The 27,269-nt window shown below is 41.2% G+C and overlaps 1 protein-coding gene across 1 annotated transcript in view; it reads right to left on the bottom strand.

The window, feature by feature from the left end:
* Positions 1 to 3,690: 3,690 nt before the first annotated feature.
* Positions 3,691 to 27,269, bottom strand: part of LOC100876009 (uncharacterized) — a 44,055-nt gene continuing 20,476 nt past the window's right edge. The window contains exon 3 of the mRNA XM_012280960.2: positions 3,691 to 6,708. Coding sequence (XP_012136350.2) covers positions 6,427 to 6,708 — 282 coding nt within the window. The 3' untranslated portion in view covers positions 3,691 to 6,426. The remainder of the gene's footprint in view (positions 6,709 to 27,269) is intronic.

Raw genomic sequence — 27,269 nt, forward strand, 5'->3', positions numbered from 1 at the left:
ATTCCGACAAAAATAACGACTCGTTGCGAAACACGTTTCGCGTCTGCAGTCTACGTATCCGTTGTTTCATCCACGAAGACAGACGCGGCTCGGTTAATTACGGGGGAGCCCGCTCGGTCGCGTAATTATTCGTCTTCAAAGCGGCGATTATAAAGCGATTATCGACAAGGATCGCCGGTAGCCTGCGAACACTGCGATCAAACCGAAAGACAACTCCGTAGAAATGATTTGTCAGCTGTAGCCTTTTTACATGTTCGATCGTTCTCTTTGGGAATGAAAATTTCGTGGAGCTTTCGGCCATCTTGGTTTGTACGGCCATTTTGTTTTTTGCGGCCATCTTGTTTAGTTTGGTGTGTGTCTCAAAGACTGTGTCTCTAATACCATGCGTTGTATTGTCGTGCGTGGTATTGCCATGTGTTGTAATTCCACGCGTGGTATCCCTACGCGTTCTAATTCCACGCGTGGTAACACTACGCGTTCCAATTCCACGCGTGGTATTTGTCACGCGTTCTAATTCCATGCGTGGTATCCCTACGCGTTCTAATTCCACGCGTGGTATTTGCCACGCGTTCCAATTCCATGCGTGGTATCCCTACGCGTTCTAATTCCACGCGTGGTGTCCCTACGCGTTCTAATTCCACGCGTGGTAACCCTACGCGTTCTAATTCCACGCGTGGTATTCTCCACGCGTTCTAATTCCACGCGTGGTATCTCTACGCGTTCCAATTCCACGCGTGGTATTTGCCACGCGTTCTAACTCCACGCGTGGTGTCCCTACGCGTTCTAATTCCACGCGTGGTAACCCTACGCGTTCTAATTCCACGCGTGGTATTCTCCACGCGTTCTAATTCCACGCGTGGTATCTCTACGCGTTCCAATTCCACGCGTGGTATTTGCCACGCGTTCTAACTCCACGCGTGGTGTCCCTACGCGTTCTAATTCCACGCGTGGTAACCCTACGCGTTCTAATTCCACGCGTGGTATCCCTACGCGTTCTAATTCCACGCGTGGTAACCCTACGCGTTCTAATTCCACGCGTGGTATTCTCCACGCGTTCTAATTCCACGCGTGGTATCTCTACGCGTTCCAATTCCACGCGTGGTATTTGCCACGCGTTCTAACTCCACGCGTGGTGTCCCTACGCGTTCTAATTCCACGCGTGGTAACCCTACGCGTTCTAATTCCACGCGTGGTATCCCTACGCGTTCCAATTCCACGCGTGGTATTCGCCACGCGTTCTAATTCCACGCGTGGTGTCCCTACGCGTTCTAATTCCACGCGTGGTAACCCTACGCGTTCTAATTCCACGCGTGGTATTCTCCACGCGTTCTAATTCCACGCGTGGTATCTCTACGCGTTCCAATTCCACGCGTGGTATTTGCCACGCGTTCTAACTCCACGCGTGGTGTCCCTACGCGTTCTAATTCCACGCGTGGTAACCCTACGCGTTCTAATTCCACGCGTGGTATCCCTACGCGTTCCAATTCCACGCGTGGTATTCGCCACGCGTTCTAATTCCACGCGTGGTGTCCCTACGCGTTCTAATTCCACGCGTGGTAACCCTACGCGTTCTAATTCCACGCGTGGTATTCTCCACGCGTTCTAATTCCACGCGTGGTATCTCTACGCGTTCCAATTCCACGCGTGGTATTTGCCACGCGTTCTAACTCCACGCGTGGTGTCCCTACGCGTTCTAATTCCACGCGTGGTAACCCTACGCGTTCTAATTCCACGCGTGGTATCCCTACGCGTTCCAATTCCACGCGTGGTATTCGCCACGCGTTCTAATTCCACGCGTGGTGTCCCTACGCGTTCTAATTCCACGCGTGGTATTCTCCACGCGTTCTAATTCCACGCGTGGTATCCCCACGCGTTCTAATTCCACGCGTCGTATCCCCACGCGTTCCAATTCCACGCGTGGTATTCGCCACGCGTTCTAATTCCACGCGTGGTGTCCCTACGCGTTCTAATTCCACGCGTGGTATTCGCCACGCGTTCTAATTCCACGCGTGGTGTCCCTACGCGTTCTAATTCCACGCGTGGTAACCCTACGCGTTCTAATTCCACGCGTGGTATCCCTACGCGTTCTAATTCCACGCGTGGTATTCGCCACGTGTTCTAATTCCACGCGTGGTATCCCTACGCGTTCTAATTCCACGCGTGGTATCGCCATATGTTCTAACTCCACGCGTGGTATAGCAACGCATTGTATCTCTACGCGCCCTAATTCCACCCGCTGCGTCGCAACGACTTCTAATTCCATCTGTCGTATCTCCACGCGTTCTTACTCCACGCGCTGTATTCTCACGCGTTCTAATCCCATGCGTCGCGTCGCAACACCTAATCCAACGCGTTGCATCACCTTCTCTTCTAATTCCACGTGCGTAACATTCTAAATTCACTCAACTTGTTAACTAATAACTTTTAAATATAAAAACCCGTTCCAGTGCAATGTAGTGGAGTTTTGGAAGCGTCAGACGCTAATGTAAACAAGATGGTTGCAAGTGCAAAGTAAAGAAAATTGCATCGATAGCTGGCAATAACCGGTTGCTTGCTAACAACCTAATCGATAATTTCAAAATGAAAGATACAAGTTGCGCATGTAAGAAAGGAAAATTGCAACCTAAGTTAATTACGCAAAGTAGGTGGAAATTTTCAGTTGCAAAATTCCAAGCATGCAATTATAACGTACTACGTTATATATAGCCGTGGCAGTAAATGCATTAATGAACAGGTGGCTCCTTGTTTCCCCTCAATTTATGCGAAGATTATTGAAAGATCGATAGGAGATATCGCTCAATCTTCAAGAATTATGTGACAGGGTGTTTCTGTTCAGTTTTTCATAGTTTGCGCGTGATTATGTACAAACCCTTTTCACGATAATTATCGAAACATCACTTTCGAGAAATGTGGATTGTTGACTACAACTTCTGTTGGGATGATACCACTGTAACCGTATATTTTCTTCTTTACACGATAATTAGTAGTTCGATTTCCAGGAATGTGGGTAAGAAATACAGCTTCTGGATTATAAAAAATGTGTGATTATGAGCAGATGTTTGCTTGGTACTCTGTATCCTTTATTTGCATAATAATTATGGAAACGTAGCTCAATTTCCAAGGGTACGAATTGTTTGAGATGCTACTTCAGGTATGCGATGGCAGATGCGTTCAAACCTTGTATCTTTATTTTTATATGTTAATTTATTATTGAAACGTCCTTCAATTTCAAGGAATGTGTTTCATTATGTTTTTTAGCGTTAGTTTGTAAGTTTTTTAATTTGCACTTTGATTATTGAAACTTAATTTAATTTTATGATCTGTGGATTGTTAATAGACCATAATTTATGTCATGGTTTTCGTTGATTATATTTAGTTATATTTACTATCTGTTCTTCAGCTAAAAATGTCAATTTCAAGGAAAATTACAAAAGTGACTTCTCTGCTCCAAATTTCAAGTGATTCATTATATTTTCTATACAGTATCGTAGATCAACTTTGTTAATTTAGAATTCTTGAATAAAGCTTCAATGAATAAAACTAGTTTTAAAGGTTCCAAGTAGAAATTCAGACTTTCTTCTCTTATCTTCCATCCTCACAAAAATTTCCAATAAACTCATAATGCAAAACACCATTCGCTCGATGCCATTCATCCTCGATTAAGGCTGATGAATGAAAGGTACACGTGTATCTTGAAGAGATGATATAATTTATTTCGCTATATCGTTAGAACACGAACTGAATCTTCCGGATGCTCGTACAATCCTACGCCTTTGCACGTCGAGTAAAATCACAATTCTTTTATGTACAACGTATTTACAAACTGACTCCTCGAGCGTACGCGGATCAATCGTTCGCCAAGAATCTATCCATCAATCGAGTCTCCCGTTAATCGATCTGTTCATCTCCACCTCCTCGAAAAAATTTATACGCACAATGTATTGTATTTTCATCGAGGAGGGTGTAACTTGAAGTTGGTGTTGTGGAGTGGCAAATTTTTATTTTAGAATTTTCATATTTTTGAATTTTTTGGTTTGTTAATTCTGTAAGGGAGTTACAGAATTAAATATTTGAGAATTATTGAATTTTGAAGTTTTTGAATTTTGAAGTCCATGAATTTTCAAGTCCTTCGATTGTATGAGGTCTAAGTTTCAGAATTATTGAATTTTCAAATCCATGAGTTCTCATGTTCTCAAATTCTGAAATCCAATTTTTAAATTCAGTAATACTCAAATTTTCAAATCCCCAAGTTCTCAAATTCTAGAATTTTGAAATCCCCAAATTCTCAATCCACACGTGGTATTGCCATATGTTCTAATTCCACGCGTTCTAATTCCACGCCTGGGATCGCTATGGGTTCCAATTCCACGTGTGGTATCGCCACGCGTTCTATTTCCACGCGTGGTATTCGCCACGCGTTCTAATTCCACGCGTGGTATTCGCCACGCGTTCTAATTCCACGCGTGGTATTCGCCACGCGTCCTAATTCCACGCGTGGTATTCGCCACGCGTTCCAATTCCACGCGTGGTAACCCTACGCGTTCCAATTCCACGCGTGGTATCCCTACGCGTTCTAATTCCACGCGTGGTATTCGCCATGCGTGGTATCGCCACGCGTTCTAATTCCATGCGTGGTATTCGCCACGCGTCCTAATTCCACGCGTGGTATACGCCACGCGTTCCAATTCCACGCGTGGCATCCCTACGCGTTCTAATTCCACGCGTGGTATCGCCACGCGTTCTAATTCCACGCGTGGTATTCGCCATGCGTGATATCGCGACGCGTTCTAATTCCACGCGTGGTATCCCTACGCATTCTAATTCCACGCGTGGTATTCGCCATGCGTGGTATCGCCACGCGTTCTAATTCCACGCGTGGTATTCGCCATGCGTGGTATCGCGACGCGTTCTAATTCCACGCGTGGTATCGCCACGCGTTCTAATCCCACGCGTGGTATCACCAAATTCTGAAATCCCCAAATTTTCAAATTCCTAAATTCTCAAATCCCCAAATTCCCAAGCACTCAAACCCTAAACCCCCCACTTCTCAAATCCCCACTTCCCAAATCCTAAAACCCCCAAATTCCAAAAGCCCTCTTCCAACTCCCCAAAAACCAGTTACACAGAGACCTTAGCAAAAGAGATTCTTCGAGGAACGATCATCGAGGTGTCTCGCTAACGTAATCGATAGAATAATTTAAAATCGTACATCTCGGACATCGATTCGACATAGGGAATACTGGTGGTCGTTCGTGGTACGACGTTTAAATACAATCGCAAGTACAATTCGAAGTTTACACTGGGCTTCTCTCTAAAGGGTACGAAGTTTGGCACTCGATCTCCTTCTTCTTCTCTCTCGCACTCATACAATACATTCTCTCTCTCTCTTCAATAAGATCGTCTTTCGATCGGACACAATCACACAAAACTATTTACACGTCCACCTCTTTATAACTTTGTTCTTTATAGAACAGTTCACTTCAGGTATTTACACGAACTATGGCAAGATTTCGTGTAAACGCGGGTCGATTCGACCCCCGTCGAGAAACCCGCAGGATGTTTGCGAGTTGATTTCGGAAAAACGGGTGGACGAAGTTCTTCGAGACCTTCGGAGGTTGATGCCGCCGTTTCCGCCGGAAGTTCCTCCATTTGGCTCCTCGAAGAACAATGCAGCCATTAGCCAGCTTCCGAGTTGCTCGGAAACTGAAGCGATTCCGAAGGAAACTCAGTCTCGAAGGACTTTGGTTGACTCTTCTCGATTGTTTCGACGCGAGGAACACGGAAACGGATGCTATTACGTCAGTCTTGCCAACAGGGTCCATAGTCTTCTGGTTGTGCTCGATGAGACTTCTTCTCTTTTCAACGGCGACCATTGTTGCGACGGTCGATGACTGACAGCGCACGCGATTCCATCGCAATTGCATCGACGCGCTTCTTTTCAAGGATTTATAGCCTCTTGCTCTTTTTCACTCGATTTCAATTCCCGATTCGAATTTTCTTTACGGTTAGCCTTCTTTGATTGACAGTCCCACAATTCCACAGGAATTTCACACGACTCATGAGACTTCAGACTTCTAATACTCGAAAGCGTCGATACTGTTTCTTTCTTGAAACCATGTTCAAACTCCAAGCAATTTCACTTTGTCTACCGTCATTCGAGCTTCAGCTACTAAAAGTTCGCTTCGAGCAACGTTCCGAATTTGGAACACTGTATCTTTGGATAACAACGAAGAACGCGTGTTTCTCGATTGTTCATCTCGATTCTGTCACATTCGCAGACTTGCGCGTAAAGCAAGGTTTAAGTTCTCTGCCAAGATTCGACGGAATTTCGGCCCGTCGGATGCTGCGAAAGGATGGAGTCACAAGGACGTTTCACGTCGATCAGACGAAATTCCTGGCGCCTTAGTCCAGGCAGAGAACGTCTAGCTACGCTTCCGAGCCGCTCGAACACTCGTCGGCCTCCGGATCGATGTGCTCCTCTTCCTCGTCTTCCTCGTGGTGATAGTCGCCCGTCTCCTGTTGCCATTTGCTCACGTGATGGGTGTTCTTGTTGTTAGAATTGTTGTTCCCGTTTCCACCTCCTCCGCCACCGCCGCCACCGCCGCCGCCTCCGCCTCCGCCACCTCCGCTCTGTTGCTGCGCCTTCGCCTCCTCCTCTTGTTGCATTCGTTTGTGCTTTGTCCGTCGGTTTTGGAACCAGACCTTCACCTGCAACAGAAACAAGTCGTTTTTTGTTAATCTTTTGGTTTATTATTATTAGGAGCGTTAGGGTGACAGTAAGTGTCAAGTTTTAATTGCATACTGTGTCACAATATCTAATTCTATGTATTGTATATCGACGCGGTATAATTCCATGCGTGGTACTGGCATATGATTTAACTCCACGTGTGGTATTTCAGCGCGTTGTATCGCCACGCGTGGTATCGCAATGCGTTGTATCGCCACGCATCCTAATTCCACGCGTGGTATTCGCCACGCGTTCTAATTTCACGCGTGGTATTCGCCACGCATCCTAATTCCACGCGTGGTATTCGCCACGCATTCTAATTCCACGCGCGGTATTCGCCATGCGTGGTATTCGCCGTGCGTGATAATTCCACGCGTGGTATCACCACGCGTTCTAATTCCACGCATGGTATTCGCCATGCGTGATAATTCCACGCGTGGTATTCGCCATGCGTGGTAATTCCACGTGTGGTATTCGCCATGCGTGGTAATTCCACGCGTTCTAATTCCACGCATGGAATTCGCCATGCGTGATAATTCCACGCGTAGTATTACCACGCGTTCTAATTCCACACGTGGTATCGCCACGCGCTCTAACTCCACGCGCTGTAACCTCACGCGCCACGTCGCATCATATTCTAATTCGACGCGTTGCATCACTATATCTTCTAATTCCACGTGCTCTATCCTTGCATTTTAATTAATTTAATCTTGCATTATTAACGCGTTGCACTATCACACCTAGAATACCAATATCTTATTATTCTATGCTAGCTACTTCCTTGCACTCTAACTCTAAACTTGAGCACCGAAATTTTGAACCTCAGAATCATAATCTACTAAACTGAAATTTCACAGCGCCTACTCTATGAAGCCTACTCTACTCTATTAGTTCATGTGACTCTACACCTATAATAAAAAATCAAAATACATAAAATCATAAGATTCCAGTCGAGCTGCCATGATAAAAATCCTGCCGCAATAAAGGGTAAATATCAGGAGGAGCGTCATTTGGTTCGACAATCGATCCGAAGGGAGCCAATCCGGTTGGACAAGGGGTCGTCGGCAAATTAAGTGGCAACTAGTTATAATCCACCCCAGTGTATCGAGGAACCACCCTTAAACTGAGTGTATCCGGTTACAATGGTTCGTGTCGGTGACGCGGAACCCCATGAAAAGGAAAAAAGAAAGAAGAAAGGGATGAAACGACTGCTGCGAACGAGTGAAAGCCAGAACGACTATTGTCCTCGAATTGACTGTTAGATATATATTGTCCTACTCGTGGTTCTTTGCGAGAGAAGGGTTGAAGTCCATTTTCGAACTATCAACGCGTGAAATCAGCATTGTGACTCTGGATACGAGCACAAGGGATGATGGAAACACGGGAGGGATGTTTGTCTAACACCCGATCCAACGTGGTTTTGACAAGACCCGGATTAGCCTCTCTTCGGGGTGAGCATCTAGCGACGGGGTGGAAACAGTTTACGGACACGGAGAACTTTGTGCATTAAAATAACTATGGTGTGTGGATATGAGGTATAATTGCACTGTACATTTTGTTACAAATTTTCAACCCTTCTCTAATGAAGCATGAAAGATATTTAGCAAACAGTGAGGAGTGTAGGAAACATCTAGTCAAAGATCTAGCGAAAGAAAAATGAGTTTAATGTATTTGTTCATCAAGTTTAATGTATGAGTTTGATTGTAAACCGATTACAATGTCAAGATTCCTAATGAAGACTAGAAAAATGAAAGGGGAAAAAAATGATGACATTTTTAACAATTTCCCATGAATATTTCTTGGACTACACCTTCATTCTTTTTTCAAAAAAAGAAAATTGCTTGGTAGTACTTGAAAAATGTGTGAATAGAATTGTAAAATATAATTATAAGGATTGAAGGCATCGAAGAGGGTCGTGACACGTCGGAAAGCCTCTCCGGCGATATACATAAAAACGCCGCTCCGTAGGATCGAATAAAATCGTAGGTCGTATATACGCATCGCTCGGCGTATAAATCGTCCAAGCTGCTGGAAGCTTTTATGCGATTTTTACAACGCGCCTCCGTAAAATACTGGCGTCGATGGAGCGTCTCGATGGTGCGGCGGTTCGAGGAGCGTCGAGGAAGGGTGGTATCCCGGTTAAACCGAGTGTAAATCCAGCTGGCCTGGGACGAGCCGAGGGGGTTGAAACAAGGGGGTCGATCCTGGGGAATAGGCCACGTACGTGCGGGACGCGAAAAGGGGGTGGCCGGGGTTTCCGCGTGCGTGAAGATCCGCCAATCGGCTTTCAGGACCGCCTGCGGTCTCCATGGCAACCCTCGGGGACAGAGGGTGATTACGAAATGGGGAGAACGGAGAGGGTAACTCGATTAAACTGCGCGAACGAGGGTCCTGCAGGGAGCGTTATAGGGGATGATACTGCGCCACCGTACAACGAAACCAGGGGAAAGTGGCTCTCTATTTGCCCTCTTAATCATCCGTTAAGTGCCACGATCCTCGAAAAGTTCCCCTGGGTACGCAAACCACGATCCGTCGAACTTCCCGCGCTAGATCGTTCGTTACGCCATTCATTCCGGGGCTAATTGCTACGATTACGTCGGGAATCGTCCCGAGCTATTCCGTGGAAGCTGCACCTACGATTCTTTCGAATACTTATCGAACGTCCCTCTTCGAATCGGCAGTAATGAAGATATAGAGTCGTAAAAATCTCAATAGTCAACATATACATACTCTGAACCTTTACTGTAAGCCTATCTGTAGATATTAACGTAGCGTTTTTCTGGTGAAAAAGAATGTAAGGAAAGCGAGAAAAGTTGAAAACCGCAAAGGGTTCCAAAGTCGCCAATTACGCCCATGAGAGACAGCGGTATCAATCAGCGAAATTTTCGAAAGGCAAATATGGGCAGACAGAGGAGCCTCTCGAGTCCTTTCCCGGCGAAAGAGGTTCGCGCAGGTGCCGTGACGAGGGATGAGCCTTCGTCTTCGCACACCTGTGCTCGTCCAAAGAGGACCGACGTGGCGTAGAGGACCGCGAACCGAGTCTACGGGGTCCCACAGGTTCGCGTATAAGGTGTTCACCTGTCACTTAGCCGCGTTCTCCTGGAGCAGCTTCAATTACGCTGCTCCTGGACCTCGACTCGGATCGCTTTTCCACCAGATACACGCGTACTCTCGTTATCTTACGGCGAGAATCGACGCGCCACGGTTTCTACCCTCGTCGAACGCCACGAGAATCACCGTGCACGCGAGCGATCCGAGATTGATATTACCTGTAATCCTACCGGTAATTCGATCGATCGGATAGAAAACGTTGTTACCACGTTTCTCGACGCTCCTGATTATCTTGATCTACTGGCATCCTGTTTTTGGCAGGGACTTTACGATTCTGAACAGAAACTGGCCGATCTATCTTGTAAGCTGTATTACGATTAAAATAAAGAAGACTTTTGCACTCGAATTTTACTGTTTACAAACGGCAACTTTGAAACGGCAGAAAGACTTGTAGATTCACTAATATTTAAACAGGAAATTTTTATACAATATTAAAATTTATCTTGAAACAAGAATTATAATAATGAAATACAGAATTAGATATTGAAATAAAATATCAAAATTAAGGACCTGTTCGAGTCTCTTTAATTATCAAAGTTCAGAATGAAACACCAACAAAATACAATATAAAACTCTTTCAAAATATCATCTAAAGTACCAAGATGCTTTAATCCTTTGCACTCGAAGGTAATTTGACTGTTTGCAAACAGCAACTTTTAAATTTAAGTTAAAAAGTTAAATGAATTCTTTTGAGGTTACTATTTCTCTACTAATAACTTCCACTATTATTTGTTTCATTATGTTTATACATCACACGTGTCATATACAATCAGTTAAAAAATGCTTATTTAAAATTATTGTATTAAATATAATTTTGATTGTGAGTCATCTCTCAAGCGCAAGGGGTTGAATGAATTTTCTTGAGGTTACTATTTCTTTACTAATAACTTCCACTATTATTTGTTCCATTATGTTTATACATCACACGTGTCATATACAATCAGTTAAAAAATGCTTATTTAAAATTATTGTATTAAATATAATTTTGACTGTGAGTCATCTCTCAAGCGCAAGGGGTTGAATGAATTTTCTTGAGGTTACTATTTCTTTACTAATAACTTCCACTATTATTTGTTCCATTATGTTTATACATCACACGTGTCATATACAATCAGTTAAAAAATGCTTATTTAAAATTATTGTATTAAATATAATTTTGACTGTGACACCTCTCGAGCGCAAGGGGTTGAATGAATTTTCTTGAGGTTATTATTTCTTTACTAATAATTGCCACTATTATTTGCTTCATTATGTTTACACATCACACATATCATATAGAATCAGTTAAAAAATGCTTATTTAAAATTATTGTATTAAATATAATGATTGTGAGTCACCTCTCAAGGGTTAAAATATAAAAGAAGTTTATCGAATATTAATCCTCCAGGAAGCCTCCAGTAAACCTCCACCTTTGCAGAAAGTTCTCTTACCAACATATCTCTTATTCAAAAAGAAGTCTCATATAAAGTAATAAATCCGTGGAACGCGTTTATGAACAATTAAACGCGACAGATTAAACGGGAGGTTGATACGAGAAATAAAAATAGGCGGATAAGAACAACCGATCTTTTTTTTTCCCCCAGAATAAAATCCATGGAGCTGCATCCCCAGCCAATCATAGTGGACGACGTTGTCCCATAATCCCCCGGGGGCTGGCCAGTCACGCTCGAAACATTATTTTTAATCCCCCGTGCGTCGCGTCGCGACGATCCAACATCCCCTCGGACCTCTCTGATCGCACGGCTAAATAAACTCGACGATATTATTTTTCAATTGTCACACGTGCGACGATCTCGCGGCCAACACTCGTGTTTTGTTAGGACGAAATTGAGCGTGATCGGACGCCAACGGAAGCCAATTTCCCCCGGATATACCGTACCTTTCCACGCGGGCGCCATTTTATTTCGGCAGGCGATTCTCAAAAAATTTACGGAGGGTGTCGGACTCTTCTAAGGAGATTTGTTACTTGTGTCCCTAACTCTCATTTATTAAATCTTTAAATTTTTTTAATTAGCAATTTTTCAAATTCTTAAGTGTATAAATTAATTTTACAAATTCTCAATGTCTTGCATCGACAAATTCTCAAAAGGCAAATTCTTTAGTGTTCAAATTAATTTTTCAAACTCTCAATGTCTTGCATCAATAAATTCTCAAAAGGCAAATTCCTAGGTGTTCAAATAAATTTTACAAATTCTCAAAACCTTGCATTAACAAATTCTCAAAAGGCAAATTCTTTAGTGTTCAAATTAATTTTTCAAACTCTCAATGTCTTGCATCAACAAATTCTCAAAAGGCAAATTTCTAAGTGTTCAATTTAATTTTACAAGTTCTCAAAGTCTTGCATTAACAAATTTTCTAAAGGCAAATTCCTTAGTGTTCAAATTAATTTTTCAAACTAAAAACCTTGCATCAACAAATTCTCAAAAGGCAAATTCCTAAGTGTTCAAATTAATTTTTCAAACTCTCAAAGTCTTGCATCAATAAATTCTCAAAAGGCAAATTCCTAAGCGTTCAAATTAATTTCTCAAACTCTCAAAACCTTGCATCAACAAATCCTCAAAGATCCAAATTCCAAAATTCTCTAAACCCCAAACGAAAATATTCTGAAATCCTCAAATTCTCAAATCTTTAATTTTCCAATCTGCACATTTTGCAAAATTGAAATTTCTACCTCTGTGCAAAGGCCATGTTTACCGATATTCGTCACGATTTTTTCTGCCTGGGTAACTGGATTTCCAACGGGATTAAAAAAGGGAATGATATTTTGTTAACGGAATAGCGTTTCGAAAGAGGACACCTGCCGTGGATTAACAATACCAGGTAGTATCTGTACACAGGGAGACACTGAATCAATACGTAGGGGAGAAAGATTGTTCAAATACTAATCTTTGAGTACAGTCGGTAAATATTTGTCTTCGATGTTATTAAAATTGTGCGTACTGGTACAAACGATTGTCGTAACGAAATTCGACTTGGATCAAATCTACTTGCATCAAAAAGATCTCCGTCTTTGTCTAATAACATAGACATGTCATGATTCTTTCTAATAATTCAACTACAGTAATTCTTTCCTTCAAGTTTTCCTTTCCTTCAAACATACAGAACATTTGCGGGGAAAAAACAGTTCCGTTTTGTACGTCCACACACCGTAGAGGTTTATAACGAATGTAAGTCTGTAAAGTGTAACGATTTCTTCGGTCGATCTCGAATCAAGCGAAGCTCGGAGGCCGACAGTATGCACACGAAGTCGACGACACACGACAGTGACATGCCAGAATCGTGACGAGAAAACCAACGTGTCCTTCTCCCCTCTGTTTCTCGTTTCGTCCAAAAAGGATGAGGAGCGAACGAGAGAATCGGCTTCGCGATGGACGAACAGCACCGCGCCTATCGTTTACGCCGATCGTTCGAATCGGGAATATCGTTCGCGTTTCGCTTCTCTTTGACAAACCGGGGACACTCTTTGATTCTGCCGATCGTTTCGCCACTCTCTTCTTATCCTCGCCCGTTTCTTTCTCTTGCGGAATAATTTTTGGGAAGTTTGAACATTTTTTTGGACTTCGAAATATCTCAACTGTTGATTACATTCGTTATGTTAGGTTAGGTTTGTTAGGTTAAATTTGAAGTTCTTAGTGAAAGGTTTAAGTGTAGGTTTGATTAGTATGTTCTTTATGTGACATCTTTCTTGGTGGTTTTAGAAATATCTTACAATTGATAGAAAGTATGGTTCTAATAATCGAAATATCTCAACTGTTGATTACATTCGTTAAGTTAGGTTAGGTTTGTTAGGTTAAGTTCGAAGTTCTGAGTGAAAGGTTTAAGTGTAGGTTTGATTAGTATGTTCTTTATGTAACATCTTTCCTGTTGGCTTTAGAAATATCTTACAATCGATAGAAACTATGGTTCTCAATAATCTACAGGTTAGAACACATTAAAAACCAAACCTCTCAATAATGTATATTTATTTTTAAATTAAAAATGAAACTACAGAACATAAATTACTATACACATCACTTCTCCATAAAAATCAATATAAAATTTGAGAACAGCTATGGTTATAATAATCAACAGGATAGAACACATTTAAAGCCTATCAATAATGTATATTTATTTTTAAATTAAAAATGAAACAACAGAAAATAAATTACTATACACATCACTTCTCCATAAAACTCCATCTAAAATTCGAGAGCAGCCTAAAAAACCTTGCAAGTCAAAATATAAAACTTGTAAGCAGGTCCTTGTAAGATCCACATCCCATCGTTCCAAAAAAGAATTCAATAACCAGGAGAACAATCGTTTCCCACCGGCGCCTCAAAACACCATCCCACATAATTGAAAGCGATCCTTTCCTTTTTTCCAGCACGATGGCCACGCAAAAGGCGAAGGATGTGTGTCAACGAGAGCGACAAAGAAAGAGAACATTAGCCACGCAAATTCCATGGGTTTAATTACCTATTGTTTCTCTCCATCTCTCTCTATTTCATTCTCTCTCCGCTTCTTTCCTTGGTCGGTGACTCGCGAAGCGTAGAAACGAGACAAGCACCCTCATCGCAATCCAATTAGCGTAATATCGTTTTTCTAGCGGAACGATAAGCGGCTCGTAAAACGTGAACGACACGCACGAACGCCACGCCGCTCGCCTACAAAACTAAACTCGATAATACTCGACAAATACGTTGTACCGCGATTAACAGTGAACAGACAGAAATCTCGACGCCTAATCGTATTCTGTACGATCGTGTACTTCGTCTACCTTTGACGTAGGAATACGGTGTTTAGTATTAATCGAGTCTGGGAGAGTTGATGTATATTGGCAGTTATGATCTACTGGGTTGGCAGGGTATATTGGTGTGGACACTTATGGGGTTTATCTTGGAAATTTTGGATTTTGGGAAGTGGAGTGTTGGAAATTGGGGATGTTGGGAATTGGAGGTGTTGGGAATTGGAGATATTGGGAATTGGAGATGTTGGAAATTGGGGGGGTTGGAAATTGGGGATGTTGGAAATTGGGGGTCTTGCAAATTGGGAATATTGGAGATTGGGTGTGTTGGAAAGTGGGGGTGTTGGGAATTGGAGATGTTGGAAATTGGGTGTGTTGGAAAGTGGGGGTGTTGGGAATTGGAGATGTTGGAAATTGGGGGGGTTGGAAATTGGGAGTGTTGGAAATTGGGGGGTTGGAAATTGGGGGGGTTGGAAATTGGGAGTGTTGGAAATTGGGGGGTTGGAAATTGGGGGGGTTGGAAATTGGGAGTGTTGGAAATTGGGGGGTTGGAAATTGGGGGTATTGGGAATTGGAAATGTTGGAAATTGGGGGGTTGGAAATTGGGGATATTGGGAATTGGAGATATTGGAAATTGGGAGTGATGGGAATTGGAAATGTTGGAAATTGGGAGTGTTGGAAATTGGGGGGTTGGAAATTGGGGATATTGGGAATTGGAGATATTGGAAATTGGGAGTGATGGGAATTGGAAATGTTGGAAATTGGGAGTGTTGGAAATTGGAAGTGTTGCAAATTTGGGGCGTTGCAAATTTGGGGCGTTGCAAATTTGGGGCGTTGCAAATTTGGCGCGTTGCAAATTTGGGGCGTTGCAAATTGGGGGCGTTGCAAATTTGGGGCGTTGCAAATTGGGGAAATTGAGAATTGAAGATGTTGGAAATTGGTTGCATTGGAAATTGGAAGTTTGACTATTAGGAGCCAGAGAATTGAAAATTAGAAGATTTGCTATATTTACCGAATTCACCCTCCTCAATAAAATAAATATACAAAATATTTCCCCAAACGTACTCACTAATAAACAAAAACCAGTGACGTTATATAAAGAATTTCACATATCCAGAGTCACGCACGAACAAAAGATCCGTCGCATGGTTGGCGGAAAACGCGTCGTTCACCGACTCCCGATGAATCACTCGAGTACCGTTCGATTCTCGAAATTCCGCGTTCCTGTTGGCCGCGAATAAAACGTAAACGGTAGAAAGACGGGGAAAAGGAAAAGAAACGCGGAATACCGCACGAGCTCCCGATATAATATCAGCAGGCTATTATTCCCGTCGAATCGCGTACCCTGTTGGCCGGCGTATTACGTTGCCGTGGACGGTAATGGAAGAAGTTTTGCATATTATGCAGGCCGCGTGCGGATTCTCTATGCATAATGAGGTGTGTCGTCGCTGGACTGAGAATAAAGCATTGCGAATGCGCTGTCATCCAATATTGTATGTGAACGTGGCCTCCTCTTCCTGGCGCAATTATGCGAACGGCTGTCCCCGCCGTTACGCGTTAATTATCTTTCGAATTAACGCGTCGAATACCTTGACGATCTTCATTTTCATATCGTATTAAAGTACCGACCATTTACAGAACGCGATATCGCAACACGCGATGAGACTGCTGCAACTTTGCTTCTTATGGTCAGCTCTACATGTGTTCTCCCTCTTACGTTTTCCTTTATCTTACATTTTTTTTATTATATTAAAATTCTATTATTATAGAATCATTATTATAAGAGCACAAGAGTACTAATTGTACAAGATTTAATTATAAGAAATTTAAGTTTGAGATCCCTAAATATCCTTTTCTTTTTAGACTCACAAACATGCACTCAAAATCTACAACCCTTCAAAAAATAAATAAAAACAAATTCAAAGAAGTTATGATACCTTATATGTATATTTTTTATTATACTAAAATAGATATTATTATACCTCTCATTATAATAAGAGCACAAGAGTACTAATAGTACAAGATTTAATTATAAGAAATTTAAGTTTGAGATCCCTAAATATCCTTTTCTTTTTAGACTCACAAACATGCACTCAAAATCTACAACCCTTCAAAAAATAAATAAAAAATAAATTGAAAGAAGCTACGATACCTTATATATTTTTTATTATACTAAAATAACTATTATTACACCTCTCATTATAATAAGAGCACAAGAATACTAATAGCACAAGATTTAATTATAGGAAATTTAAGTTTGAGATCCCTAAATATCCTTTTCTTTTCAGACTCACAAACATGCACTCAAAATCTACAACCCTTCAAAAAATAAATAAAAACAAATTCAAAGAAGTTATGATACCTTATATGTATATTTTTTATTATACTAAAATAGATATTATTATACCTCTCATTATAATAAAAGCACAAGAGTACTAATAGTAGAAGATTTAATTATAAGAAATTTAAGTTTGAGATCCCTAAATATCCTTTTCTTTTTAGACTCACAAACATGCACTCAAAATCTACAACCCTTCAAAAAATAAATAAAAACAAATTCAAAGAAGCTACGATACCTTATATATTTTTTATTATAATAAAATAGATATTATTGTACCTCTCATTATTATAAGAGCACAAGAGTACTAATAGCATAAGATTTAATTATAAGAAATTTAAGTTTGAGATCCCCCAATCTCTTTTTCTTTTTAGACTCACAAACATGCACTCAAAATCTACAACCCTTCAAAAAATAAATTGAAAAAAGCTACGATACCTTATATATTTTTTATTATACTAAAATAACTATTATTACACCTCTCATTATAATAAGAGTCCAAAAGTACTAACAGTACAAGCTTTAATTATAAGAAATTTAAGTTTGAGATCCCCATATCTCCTTTCCTTTCAAAATCACATGCACTCAAACTCTACAACCCTTCAAAAAATTAATAAAAAAGAAAATGACAGAAGGTACAATGCGCAAAATCGAACTGGATATCGCATGAACAAAGCGATATCACGACAATGAGGTAAGCGTTAAAATTGACTTGCAAATGGCGGCTAGCGTGTACTTTGTTGGGATACCGATGAAGCCGGTTGCGTGTCTGATAGTGCCATCAATTAGATTCTTTTTATCTTGCTCGCTTTGATCCAGTACCCGATACGTGATCACCTTGCAAACTAACGAAAGATGCTGGCCGGTACTTCATTGTTTTCCAGTTACCCGCCACTGCTTGATATTCGTGTCAACGTTGTTGAGACATTGTTTCTTAACCCGTTTCAAACGACTCGGAATTTGTTAACCAGGATTTCGCCACGAGAGTTCAGTACATTGTTGACATAACAGTCCGTGAAATTGGAATAAACTGGCTGCCTGCCATTTGAAACTATAATTCTCTATGTTCTATAAGTACATTACAGTCTAACATTATTTGATGACATAAAACTAACACAAACTATCGCTTATGTTACATCAATTTAAAGCTTAAGGTCCAAAGAAAGTCCCCATATAAGTTTCCCATCGACATCTTCCACGTAATCTCGAAATTTGTGCTAAAGTTTGATCGTCTCGATTAGAGCGCATGCGCGGGCCGAGCGCTTCGCGCGGGAAAAATGAACGCGTCGGCCATATATTCCCGACACGAAATACGCGGTGATATTTACTGCAACGTTATTAGCATGCCGGACTGTATATTACCGCGTAATTTGCATCGGCCAGAGAGAACGCGACTGCATGTCGTTAACAACCTTATAATCTCGCGAACCGTCGTGGTTTTTTCGTGGCTCGCGAACCCGGGCGTAATGCCGGGTCCACACGGTTGTGTCAGAACATTGTCCAAGTCGCCTCGGGCCTTCCAACGTGTTTCTTTTACGCTGTTCTGTCTGCCAACAACGATTTTGATCTGCAAACACCTCGGGCAGAACGAGAAACTGTGCTTTACGCGTCTAATCAAATTTGGCTGCAGATCACCGGTTGTCGTAATGTTTCTTCTCTAATCTGGACAGCGATTAATAAATATGGAAATTGTAGAACATTTGCATGAATGTTCTTTCAATTTTGGTGAAGTTGAAGCATGTTTATATTGTTTTTAGAAAACTTTCCTTCGAAGTTATTTAACCCTTTTGATTTTCTCGAGTGCGTCAGACAGGGCGAGTTCATTATTGGAACATTAAGACAGACATGGAAGGTTCGAATGTTGGGGACATTTTCTATATGGCGAACATTGGTGGAGGGGTAGACATTGAAATTAAACGGGAAATCGTGGTGAAAATGTGAGTAGGATTCGTCGCATTTCAAGAATTACGTGCGTCATGTGCGGGGGATGATATTGTAAGGCAAAGGGTTGGTTAGGGTCTGCGAGTACTTCAGGTATAGATGCATGGAAATTGGGAGTGTTGGAAATTTGGGAATGTTGGAAGTTGGGGATGTTGGAAATTGGGGATGATGGAAATTGGAGATGTTGGAAATTGGAGGTTTTGGGAATTGGAGATGCTGGAAATTAGGAGTGTTGGAAATGGGGAATGTTGGAAATTGGGAGTGTTGGAAATTAGGGATGTTGAAAATTGGGAGTGTTGGAAATTGGGGATGTTGGAATTTGGGAGTGTTGGAAATTGGGGGTTTTGGGAATTGGAAATGTTGGAAATTGGGGATGTTGGAAATTTAGAGCGTTGCAAATTGGGGATATTGGAAATTGGGAGTGTTGGAAATTGGGGGTGTTGGAAATTGGGGGTGTTGGGAATTGGAGATGTTGGAAATTGGGGGGTTGGAAATTGGGGGTGTTGGGAATTGGGGATGTTGGAAATTGGGGGTTTTGGGAATTGGAGATGCTGGAAATTGGGAGCGTTGGAAATTGGGGATGTTGGAAATTTAGAGCATTGCAAATTGGGGATATTGGAAATTGGGGGTGTTGGGAATTGGGGGTGTTGGGAATTGGAGATGTTGGAAATTGGGGGGTTGGAAATTGGGGGTGTTGGAAATTGGGGGTGTTGGAAATTGGGGGTTTTGGGAATTGGAGATGCTGGAAATTGGGAGCGTTGGAAATTGGGGATGTTGAAAATTTAGAGCATTGCAAATTGGGGATATTGGAAATTGGGAGTGTTGGAAATTGGGGGTGTTGGGAATTGGGGGTGTTGGGAATTGGAGATGTTGGAAATTGGGGGTGTTGGGAATTGGAAATGTTGGAAATTGGGTATGTTGGAAATTTAGAGCGTTGCAAATTGGGGATATTGGAAATTGGGGGTGTTAGGAATTGGAGATGTTGGAAATTGGGGGGTTGGAAATTGGGGGCGTTGGGAATTGGCGATGTTAGAAATTGGGAGTGTTGAAAATTGGGTGTGTTGGAAATTGGGAATGTTGGAAATGGGGGATGTTGGAAATTGAGATATTGCAAATTGGGAATATTGGAAATTGGGAGATTCGGTTCCACCAAATCATCTTCTAACCACCAAATTCTCCAACACTTTCTTCACCATTTTCCCTTTATAAATATAATTACTGCTCTGATATACTCTACGTCTACTTTATTTCACATAACCCCTCACCAAATCTTAAACAATCTAATATTTTATAAAAAGAAGAGAGAGTGAAAATGATATCAAAAGAAAAAGTAGAGAGGTATATTGTCCTTCACGGTTGTCCGGAGGCAACACCGAAAAGACCAGCATTTTCTGTCGGTGTCTGATAAGCGGCAATTAACCGAATGATTTACGGGCCCGCTGCGAAATGGTTGGCCATGCTCGAACGATTATTTTGTAAACTCCTTGGACAGGTTTGAGAACAACCGTGACGACGAATGTCTGATTTATCGTCGACCTTCTTTTCCAATGCTTCCACCGCCCCTGGGCTGACGCGTTAATTATTCCGCTTTAATAGAGAGCTTTTCAAAGCTTTCTCTTTGCTCCATCCTTTTCTTTTGTCTGAACTTTGCTGATGCGATCTCATCGTTCGCAAGGTGCTTGTTTGTGCTTGTTGATTTATTAAACGCGTTACAAAGGTATCGCTTGTTTTACCTCGTTAATTGTAGGTGTTAATCGTGGTTCCACTTTGAAACACCGTGTTTGCTCGTTCTTGACGTGTCCTATCCTCCTTTTACGCTTTTCATCGTTCGCTCGATTCGTTCTCCCGTTTCGTTATTAATCATAGACAATCACGGTTAATGGTGTTTGAGTTTGAACATCGAGTCATCAATATTAACCGTTGTGGGACGAACATCCCATTCGAACTTGCTCTTTTTAACCCTCGCTCTTTTTACTTCGGTTTTGCTTCGTTAATGCAATCGTCTCCCCGTGACTGGTAATCTGTTGCCTAGTTTATAAACATGTAACAAGTCTTGATGTTTCGCCTTGTTAATTATCGCCGCTAATACGGACCGTGTCTCGGCGTCAACATACCAAATAGAGATCCTACGCTTCTCCCTTTGCTTTTCACCCTTTCTCATTCGGTTATTCGATTTACAAACTCTTACCACCTTATGCTAATTACCTGCTCTACGGTACATACAAGTGTACTCATTTTTCTCGAGTCAAACCTGTCTGCAAGCTTTTAATTTCTCTCAAATTCCTCTGCAAAGCATTTTCCGAATTTCTCGATTAATACTTCATTTTTGTATATACATCATACAAGATACATAGTAAAAAGTGGGAACATAGTACAAATTTAAATATGCTGGCACTTTTGCAATTTCATTGTATACTACTCAGTGTGATACATTTTTAAACAAGTATAAAAATATGTACATTAGAAATGTAACTAAATATGTTACTCTTTTGTAGCTTCATTATGTCACTACTCAGTATGATACATTTTTAAACAAGTATAAAAATATGCACATTAGAAATGTAACTACATGTGTTGCTCTTTTGTAGCTTCATTATGTCACTACTCAGTGTGATACATTTTTAAACAAGTATAAAAATATGTACATTAAAAATATAACTACATATGTTGCTCTTTTGTAGCTTCATTATGTCACTACTCAGTGTGATACATTTTTAAACAGCTGTAAAAATATGTACATTATAAATGTAACTACGTATGTTGCTCTTTTGTAGCTTCATTATGTCACTACTCAGTGTGATACATTTTTAAACAAGTATAAAAATATGTACATTAAAAATATAACTACATATGTTGCTCTTTTGTAGCTTCATTATGTCACTACTCAATATGATACATTTTTAAACAGCTGTCAAAATATGTACATTAGAAATGTAACTAAATATGTTGCTCTTTTGTAGCTTCATTATGTCACTACTCAGTATGATACATTTTTGAACAAGTATAAAAATATGTACATTAAAAATATAACTACATATGTTGTAACACTGCAACATTGTACTTGAGTATAAAATTAATTTCCTAAATTCAGGTCACGATTAACAACTACATAGTTGAAGGGTTAATTAAGTGGATGAAATTGTGTGGTTGTAGAATGTAGACAGCAGTGTCAACGATCGAAGCTGAATTTTCAACGTACTTGTTACCGGAAATCAAAGGACAAGGACTGCAGAAAGATCGATATCTCGTCGAGTTTACCTCAGCGTTTCGTGTTGCGTAAAAAATAAGAAAATAATGATCGAAGACTACGGTACACGATTAATGAGCCGAATCATTTTCCCTGGTATACACGTAGGCTTTTAAAATTGATACCACGCTGACGACTTTAATTGATTACGAAGCAGCCGGAAGACGATAAATCTTCGGGCTACGGATTTCGATCAACGTTGCACGTCGATGATTAATGCCGACGCCGCTGTAATGTTGATGATTCGACCCTGTAAACGCACGTTGTGTCGTTAGAAACGATCTGACCGGCAAGCATCGACTTTCTCTAATAAATCTACAACACCCGTTGAACAAACGTTTCTCGAGCAAGAGAAAAACGGGAACGAAAAGAATTGGCGCTAATTAATTACTCGTCCGATTTCCCCGAATTATGTATGGTCTTATAAATTGAAACGAAGGGTTATAAATGAAGATCTAGCGAGGATACGCTGTTCTTTACGCGCTAAGAAAAATACACGAACGTCGGAGATAATAACAAGTACAAATCATCACCAGGTGATCGTCGAAATTACACGTTGATCGTGCAAACAAAACGTGAATTTCGCGGATGAACGATGCGATCGGCCATTGTCCATCTGTTCGTCCAGTTATCGAAATTCCCATCTCCCGATCACCGATACGTGTTCCGTCTTTAATTACACGACTCGACCGAGCTAATTGCAACGAAAGGTTCCTGACGGTGATAAAAACCTGACCGACACTTATTTGCATCCCTCGTTTTCCCGTAAACATGCTCACAAACAATTCCAACGAGCAATAATAAACCTTCCGAAGCTACGGATATCTTTCGTTTCATTTTTAGTCGCGTAAAAACGAAACTAAGCGAGGATAATTGGACGAGGCGGAATCAGGCTAGTCTAGTTCGCAAAAACGACACGAGAAAATTGCTCCTGTTCTTCCTTGCTACTCATCCGTATTTTCTCCTTTTTTTCCGGATTTTGCGTCGCGGAGAAATCGTATTTTAAGTGGCAGTGAGAGAATGCTATTATTTGTTAGCTTGATATTTTAACCTCTTAGCGTCGCACTTGTTTGTTCGCCATCTTGTTTATATTAGCCGTTGTCTCAAATGTCTTTAAAATACAATTTTGATATACGATATTTAAACCTCTTAGCTGCGCTTGTTCGCCGCCATCTTGTTTATATTAGCAACTGTCTTAAATGTCTTCAAAATACAACTTTGATGTTTGATATTTTAACGTGCTAACCGCACTTGTTTGCTATCATCTTATTTACATTAGCAACTACTCAAACATCTTCCAAAATACGACTTTGATGTTTGATATTTTAACCTCTTAGCCGCACTTGTTTGCCGCCATCTTGTTTACATTTGCGTCTATCTTAAATGTCTTCAAAATACGATTTTGATATACAATATTTTAACCTCTTTGCTGCACTTGTTTTCCGCCATCTTGTTTACATTAGCAACTGTCTCAAACATCTTCCAAAATGCGACTTTGATGTTTGATATTTTAACCTCCTAACCGCACTTGTTTGCCGCCATCTTGTTTACATTAGCAACTGTCTCAAACGTCTTCCAAAATGCGACTTTATTAAACAGTCGATATTTATTGCTGTCCGAAAGTATTTGACAAGCCTGTAATACACTTTAACATCTAATATAAACACACAAAATGGCTGTAAACAAATAAATGCTACTCTACGTCGTTAACGTATGATGTCCTCGTCAAATACGTCAGCAGGAGCTGACTACTTATTGTCACAACTTTAAGGCAATTTAAAGAAGTTAAAATGTTAGGCACATTTTGTCTTCTGTCCTTCTATATGTAGATTATAAAAAATTCAATTGCAGTGAAAATACGAAAATGGTTTATCATGATGGTTCACGAGTGACGAGTAGTTAAAGAATTTCACCATGAAAATTTATGGAACATAAAATAAAAGAAGTTTTGGTCGTAGACGACTGAGTGACGTGAAAAGTAAAAGTAGAAAAGTAGGAATTGTATAATTGAGGGGTGGAGAAGAATAGAAGTAGTGATCGCGATTCGCAAAGTAACGCATTCGCCGGGTAATTGCCGGGCTAATCGCGGGTAATTAGGGCCCTAATGAGGGCCAGCAGGTCGCGTGTAACGTACGCTTCGCTTTATGAATCTTAACAAGCGCGAGAACAAGCTGCCTGGCGCGCTTGTTCGCTCGCGAGCGTGCACGCGATTCGGCTCCGCCTGAAAAAGCGAGCTCTTATCTTCGGCATTAACATTCTTAAATCGTAGCGATATCGATCGGTTGAAAAAGTTCGTTATTAAAATTAATAAAAATCGAGCACGGAAAATTAGCGTCGTTTAAAAAAATAATTAATAATATGGTTTAAACGATTGAATACTTGGAAGGATTAAAAAGGGGTTGAATCAGATAGCGGTTTCGAAATAATCAGAATTTTATGCAGCTGCCAAGTTCATTCATCGTTAGCAACGAATAAACTGATTTAAATGTTTACCTTTCTTATCGCATAAATTGCAAGCGTGCATAATAAGTTTAATTAACGAGCTCGCGTTAAGGGCCGTCTCGTAAAACGTGCAGCACGCAACCCTCGCTAGGGGATGCAGTGACCGAACTTCACTTGCTCGATGCTAATTACATTCCAAACACAGGCTTAATGGTACAGTGATTTTTCATCCGCTTCATTATTGTCATCGGTACAACTTACCACTAGTCACGATCCTTTCAACGTAAATTACGTCGAAATTTATCAGGAAGCGATGCAACGATAGCTGCTATTATTACCACACGGAAACTTGTTCACTCGAAACCAATTATTCTTGCGGAATTAGATTCGTTTGTATTAGCATTTTAAAAAAAGAACAAGGGACTCGTAATCTGAGCAATGAACTACTTAACCTGACAGGTTCGTGTGATAAAACGGAATGCGACTCGGTCTAATTTGCGGATAGTAAGTTTCATTAAATAATTATACGAATAGTTAGAGGACTCGAAGTAAGTAAATTTAAAGGCAGCATCGAATGAAGCAATTTGGAACGAAAACGGAGAAGCGAAGGAAAGGCAGAAAGAACGAGAGCCTGTTTTTTGATCGAAGTATCAAGATGGCGTCGAAGCTGGTTCCTCCATTCTCCCGACTTAATTCACAATACCATCCCCTCGTTCCTCTCCCAGCCCCTTTTTTGGAACACGTTACGCCCATGGAATACGTAATACAACGATATATGCACGTAATGCATCTAGATCGTCCGGCACGCAATTGGCGCATATGGGTGAAAGAACGTCGCACACCACCGAAACACCCCTCGATCGTCCATTAGCATATCAATCACCTCGTTATACGCTCGTTCGTTCTGCGAAAACGCCATTAAACTTCAATAGATGCCACTGTACTTGAAGGGACAACGGAAACTGTAGTGGGGTTCGACGTACAGGGGTGTTTTTCGCGTCATTGCTGCTCGAGTATTCTACGAATTGCTCTGGATATAATTTGTAGCGTTTATATTTGTTAATTATTTTTGAAGGTGGAAGATTGAGGATGGGGGTTTAGAGAAATTGGGGAGTTTGGATAGTTGAGGTGGGGTTTTGGAGGTTTGGGAAATTGGGAAGTTGGGAAATTTGGGAGTTGGGGAGTTGGGAAATTGGGGAGTTGGGAAATTGGGGAGTTGGGAAATTGGGAGTTGGGAAATTGGGGAGATGGGAAATTGGGGACTTGGGAATTCGGGGGCTTGGGAAATTGGGAAGTTGGGAAATTGGGAAGTTGGGAATTCGGAAGCTTGGGAATTTGGGGACTTGGGAATTCGGGAGCTTGGGAATTTGGGAGCTTGAGGATTTGGGGACTTGTGAATTCGGGAGCTTGGGAATTTGGGAGCTTGGGAATTTGGGGACTTGGGAATTCGGGAGCTTGGGATTTCGGGGGCTTGGGAAATTAGGGACTTGGGAAATTGGGGACTTGGGAAATTGGGGAGTTGGGAATTCGGGAGCTTGGGAATTCGGGAGCTTGGGAATTTGGGAGCTTGGGAATTTGGGAGCTTGGGAATTTGGGAGCTTGGGAATTTGGGAGCTTGGGAATTTGGGGACTTGGGAATTCGGGAGCTTGGGATTTCGGGGGCTTGGGAAATTAGGGACTTGGGAAATTGGGGACTTGGGAAATTGGGGAGTTGGGAAATTGGGGACTTGGGAATTCGGGAGCTTGGGAATTCGGGAGCTTGGGAATTTGGGGGCTTGGGAATTCGGGAGCTTGGGAATTTGGGAGCGTGGGAATTTGGGGGCTTGGGAATTCGGGAGCTTGAGAATTTGGGAGCTTGGGAATTTGGGGACTTGGGAATTTGGGGACTTGGGAATTCGGGAGCTTGGGAATTTGGGAGCTTGGGAATTTGGGAGCTTGGGAATTCGGGAGCTTGGGAATTCGGGGGCTTGGGAATTCGGGAGCTTGGGAATTTGGGGACTTGGGAATTCGGGAGCTTGGGAAATTGAGAACTTGGGAATTCGGAAACTTGGGAAATTGGGGATTTCGTTATTGGGAAATTTGGAAATTTGGGGGCTTGGGAAATTGGAAACTTAAGTATTGGAAAATTTGAGAATTTAGGGACTTGGGAATTTAGGCACTTGGGACTTGGACATTTGGGACTTGGAAATTGGAAATTTGGGAATTTGGAGACTTGACAATTTAGAATTTAAAAATTTAGAAATTTGGTGCTATAGAAATTTAGAAACTTAGAATTTTGAGCAATTGGAAAGTTGGAAATTTAGAAATTTGGTGCTATAGGAATTTAGAAACTTAGAACCTTGATCAATTGTCAACTTCAAAATTCATAAATTCCTCACTTTACAAATCCACAAATTCCAAAATTCAAACCTTCCCAAATTCCCACCCTCCACAATTCCCCACCCTACGCTCCCCACACTACACATTTAAAATTCCAAAAATCCTGTCAGAGGTCTAACTAACAAAACGAATATAGTCAGCAAGCAGAACTCGGATCCGCTCCGTAAATATAAAAGATAAAGATCTTGAAGATAGAAACCAAGGAGTGATTGATTTAAAAAAAGTGCAGATTTCGCGATATGCAAAGAGCGTAGATAGACGTAAGAAAAAAAAGAAACAGCAGAAATAAATTGCAATTTTAGATGCGATGCGTGAGATAGGCGTGGAATTTTGTCTACGTTCCCGATAATTGAATGCGGGT

The sequence above is a fragment of the Megachile rotundata genome, chromosome 13 (genome assembly GCF_050947335.1).
Source record: "Megachile rotundata isolate GNS110a chromosome 13, iyMegRotu1, whole genome shotgun sequence".
Taxonomy (NCBI): Eukaryota; Metazoa; Arthropoda; class Insecta; order Hymenoptera; family Megachilidae; genus Megachile; species Megachile rotundata.